This window comes from Tasmannia lanceolata, unplaced genomic scaffold (assembly GCF_043159265.1).
Source record: "Tasmannia lanceolata isolate RefF3 unplaced genomic scaffold, GAP_Taslan_0.1 ptg000006l, whole genome shotgun sequence".
Classification (NCBI taxonomy): domain Eukaryota; kingdom Viridiplantae; phylum Streptophyta; class Magnoliopsida; order Canellales; family Winteraceae; genus Tasmannia; species Tasmannia lanceolata.
The window spans coordinates 23,280,385-23,285,279 of record NW_027518683.1 but is presented as its reverse complement, the minus strand read 5'-3'; the positions used below and the strand labels follow the sequence as shown (position 1 = coordinate 23,285,279).

Here is a 4,895-nt window from a genome sequence, read left to right as displayed (position 1 = left end):
CAAATTTAAAGAAGAAATTATATATATATTTACCAAAAGAAATTATATGATGAATGGGTGTGTGAACACATAAATGTGGTACGATGGATGTACAAGCCTTGATATTTAATCCAACAGCAGCTTCTCAGCTTCTTCACAAGTCGGCTGCTGTTGGATCAAATATCAAGGATGGGATGATGAGTACATGTTTATACACCCATTCATCATACAATTTTTCATTTACTTTAACAAGTGTTTGTTTTGGTACAACCAAAGATACCAGTCACATAGTCTGCTTTGACATATTTTGTTGGCCCACCCACATAGTCTATTTTTTACTGTTTAGTGTTTAGGCCTTAAGAATAAAAACCAAATGGCAGGTAACCTGCGAGCACCAACGCCCGACCCAGACCTACCCGCGGGTCACGGGTACGGGTTGGGTGCGGGTATTTTTTTTTACAGGGAATGAAATTGGTACCCGTACCCGTGCAAGCCGGGTGTACCCGTACGGGTCCCATTTTGCCAGGTCTAGTCCCATATGCCTTAACAGCTGTCAAAGGCTACTTACAGCTTTTTGGGAATTGTAACAGTTGTTGATTAAAGCATATAGGACAAGACGAGTTAGTGCTTATTATGAAAACACCATTAAAGAATATTCAACATCAAAACATAAATAGAGAACTGATATGAGCACAACCATGTTTTGATGTTCGTAGAAACCCTTCTGGTCTTTCAGTATTTAAAGACCTGTCAAAGGTTATTACAGTTCCCAAATAGCTCTCACAAGCAGCTAAAGAAGAAAAGACAAGTTGAGTTTGTGCAATTATTAAAACAAAGCTATGCTAATATCATTTACCCATAAATATACCAACACAAAATATAAATATACCAACACATGAACACAAAGTCTATATATTATATTAGAATATAATAATCAGCTGCGGGCTACAGATTTTTGCAGTCACTTCAACTGTTTTTCCCACTTACACAATACTCAAAATACACTTCAAACATACTTTTCTTTCTATCAATCTCTCTCTCTCTCTTCCCTACCAAAATCCCACCCACACCCTTTTCCTATCTTTTCCTTCCCACTACTCCCAAGAAAATTCAAAATTAGAAAACAAAGACAAAGTAATCTGAATTTGGCGCCAAAAAATTAGACCCAAAATTCAGACCCTGAAATTCTTGCCGGAAAAGGTCTGTCCGAACTGCCAGTTGGCCGGAGCAATGTTCCACGAGGTGGAGCTTCGTCGGTCACTTGCAGTGACTCGGAAGGAGAGGGCTTGGCCCACGAGGACAGCATTGGATTGCCAATTTTGGCCCCAATTTCGGCTCATGCTCATCCACCCGGTGCGCGATCCTTTGATGCTCAAGCCGGTAATGTCGCCGGCACCGGCCACATTAGAGACTAGAACTAGGTTGAAGTACCGGAATCCGTTGATGGTGAACCGGATTCCTCCACTTTTCCTGCATGGAATCCTGCCGAAGAGAAGTACACCAGGATTATATACAAGTCAAATGCTAGCCCCTGCCAAATAATCGTTGTGCAAGATACGGGTGCAACTTGGGTCGGACTTAAACCCAATCTTACGGGTTCAACCCCATTTTGCCTAAGGTTGGGTTGGCTGTGAAAAGCAAACCCAATTTAATTTCAGGTTAGGTGAGGGTTGAAGCCTTGGTAACCCAACATAATCCGAACCCGACTTCCATCCTCTAATTTTATATCTATTTTCTTTTGAGTTATTGCATCTTTCTGATTGGCCCTTTATGTGAACCAGAACCCAACCTGACAACCAGACCGATTTCGGGTTAGATGGGTTGAGTTAGGGTTGAGAGATTTAGAAGCGGGTGGGTTGGGTTAGGGTTGAGCATTCTCAACCCAAGGTCGGGTCGGGTCGGGTTAGGATTGGCCTCAACCCGACCCGAGTTGAGGGGTAATACATTAATTATGGGGAATATAGTTAGGCATATGGTCAAAAGTTGGAGGTGTTTTGGTCCTTGTGATTAATTTGACCATCCTGGAATTACGGGCCATAATTTCCGGATTTGGAATAAAGGGGTGTTAAATTAGAAAAAGGGGGCTTGAGATTTGTTTTTGAAAATGACCAAACATGCGCGTGGAATGAAGGGGAGAATCTTATAAAAGACCTTTTTACCCTAGGGCGTAACAAGTAAAATCCCCTACTTCGTAACCTTGTTCGTACGAGGGTATTTTTGTCATTTCGTAAGCAACCCTTTTATGTCGTAAATCGTTGGCTGCACCTAGATCTATTTAGGCATATCTGGTGAAAAGACCTTTTTACCCCTTGGGCATAACAAGGAAAGGGCATTGGTTGTCAATTTCAACGAATCCAAAGGGCATATTTGGCAGGAAGAAAAAAAGGAAGCTAACCAACTAAGCCACCTCTTAACTTTGACTTCCTACTATGGACACCGTAAGATCACTATGAACAGATCACCCTAGGAAAATCTAAACCGTTGATCAGCCAACTCATCTATTGTATGCCTTTACGAATGGGTCCAAGACGGTTTGTCCCTCCCCTCTAATTAAGTTGGACTATATCAACACCCTCTTTCTAGGACCCAAATCCTCAAGGGCAATTCTGTCATTTTCAAAAGAATCAAGGACATTTTGGTGCAAGTGGTCGAGAAATAGACACCTCCACTGTAACAGACTAACAGTCAGTCAAATATTGAGTTTTTATAAGAAGTGTGTGGCCGTATGGTCCAGTATTTTGCAAAAAAATATAGTACGGCCTACTTCATAGGATGATCGAGACTGTTCATTTGTTCATTTACGATCCGAACCCTCCGATCTATAGAGGGACTGAGGAAACCTCTAAATCCGACGGTTAGGATCATCCTATAGAAATGTGGGTCTGCACATTACGAAAACCTTTAGATCGGACGGTTAGAATCATCCTGTGGAAATGTGGGACTGAACCTGAATAGATCAGAGGGTTAGGACCATCCAATAAAAACGTTTTTTGGTGGGCACAACTTATTTACGGTGTGACCCAAAAAAACGAACGGTTTGGATCATGCTATGAAGTGGGCCTTAAAAAAAACTACACTACCCGGCCACACACCATATAAAATCTCATCAAATAATTTACTAGGTAAGTGATATATTTGCCCCTTTTTTAACATGGGACAGCCCCCTCTAGTGTATTTATGACTACTCTTTTACACGAGATGGGGCTGTCCGTATCATCTTCCTTTGAGTAGATAAAAATTAAAAACAGAAACTGATACAGACCTGCGGTAAGAAACCGGAACAATTCCGGCACGGTATTCAGCGATCTTGAGGAACATAGGCATGGCGAGATCAAAATGAGGGCGAGGTGGGTTGCACCATCCACCATCATCACTGGGTTGAGCAAAGTTAGGAGGGCAGAAATTGGTTGCCGTTATAAAAATAGAGGGGCTACCCGAATGACACCATGTAGGGTCATCAGCACATTTAATCTCAAAACAAGCACCACAACTCAAGCCATTGTTAAAGAGTGCTGTGCTCAGAGCTGCAGTTTCTACACCGTAGCCCTGGCTATAGAGATTCCCATACCCACAAGCCCCACCTACAAACAAAATGTAGAACACAAGTTAGAAAACAAAGGGGTAAAAGAGAGTGAGAGAGAATGGAGTTTTTGAGGAGGGTTTTTTGTGAAGTACCCATGGTGCCTGAGGCATCACTTCCGCCGTAGAAAGTAGCATGGGCGTTCTGCCATGAACCGCCGGTATAAACACCGGGGATTCGGGCGTTAGAGAGAGTTAGAAAGGAGAATAGGGAAATGAGGGCGAGGAGAGAGAAAGAAGCCATTGAGAGAGAGAGAGAGAGAGTATGGAGATGGGAAAGAAGGAGGAGAGTGGGGTACTTATGGGGGATGCGTGGGAGAGGAGGGGGGGACGAAATTATGGCAGAGTAATAAATGCTATTGGGCAAAGAAGGGAAAAGGATAAAAGTGAGGATTGAGGGAAAAGTGGAAAAAGTCGAAAAAGTGGAATATCAGTTTTACCTGATGTTTATATTGTTTTCACTCTTCTGACTTAACTAGCCTTAGCGTTACTCATTTTTCTTCATGGACTGTTGGCCATAGAAATTTCTCATGTTCTTTAAGAAGTCTTTAATAAGCCTTTGATTTTTTTTTTTTTTTTTTATGGGTCAATCTTATTAATGAGATCTCTATTCAGCCTGAAACCTTGACCCTAGTGAGTCCTATTGTGAGGGCTCATCCTATCTACGCTCTTGATCACTATGCACTTATGCCATGTCTCCACTTGGTCTTGCTCATTTTCATTCGTTGTCTATCATTTGTCGAGTGTGTGAGTGTGCATGGGCGTTAGTAAGAACTAAGAAAGAATGATAAATCCACCCCTATTACATGTTTCGTTTAAAAACCATAAACTAAGCTCAACAACCTCTTTCTCTCTCTCTCTAAACTTCCAAGAACTATCCTACTCTTTGAAGATTCATCCGTTCTTAGGGAAATCTCCATTAGAGAAGGGGAGGTACCGAAGATCCCCACATCTGTCCATCCCAAATCACCCATTTCCAATCCATCTTATTCTCATTCCTCCAGCTCTGCTTCTCCACCAATGTTAAGAGTATGAGAGATCTCACCGTTAGATTGTCTTGGTGGTAGAGCTTCTCCACCAATGTTAAGAGTATGAGAGATCTCACCGTTAGATCGTCTTGGTGGTAGATTACATGACGCAAGTTAAATAAATTAGGATATTAGATTTGATTTGATTTCGTGATAAATTGGCGTAGGTAAGCTTATTAGGTAACTAGATTGGATTGAAATTATCTCTTTCCTTATTTATGTTAAATCCTTTCCATGTTTATTCATGCGGTGTTCTATTTAAACACCCATTAGGTTCATTGTAAATTATCCAAGATTAATAGAAAATCT

The 4,895-nt window shown here is 41.5% G+C and overlaps 1 protein-coding gene across 1 annotated transcript; it reads right to left on the bottom strand.

The window, feature by feature from the left end:
* Positions 1 to 865: 865 nt before the first annotated feature.
* LOC143880131 (expansin-A6) lies at positions 866 to 3,855 on the bottom strand. Its single transcript, XM_077382892.1, has 3 exons — positions 3,655 to 3,855; positions 3,242 to 3,560; positions 866 to 1,461 (listed from the first exon to the last, which is right to left on the bottom strand). The coding sequence occupies exons 1-3, from the start codon at positions 3,800 to 3,802 to the stop codon at positions 1,152 to 1,154; spliced, it is 777 nt and encodes a 258-aa protein (XP_077239007.1). The 5' UTR covers positions 3,803 to 3,855; the 3' UTR covers positions 866 to 1,151.
* Between the last annotated feature and the right edge of the window lie 1,040 nt (positions 3,856 to 4,895).

Coding starts and splice junctions, on each gene's coding strand:
- LOC143880131 (XM_077382892.1), bottom strand. CDS start 3,802: ATGGCTTCTTTCTCTCTCCTCGCCCTCATTTCCCTATTCTCCTTTCTA. Junction 3,561..3,654: donor TGATGCCTCAGGCACCATGG/GTACTTCACAAA, acceptor TTTTGTTTGTAG/GTGGGGCTTGTGGGTATGGG. Junction 1,462..3,241: donor GTTCCGGTTTCTTACCGCAG/GTCTGTATCAGT, acceptor TCTCTTCGGCAG/GATTCCATGCAGGAAAAGTG.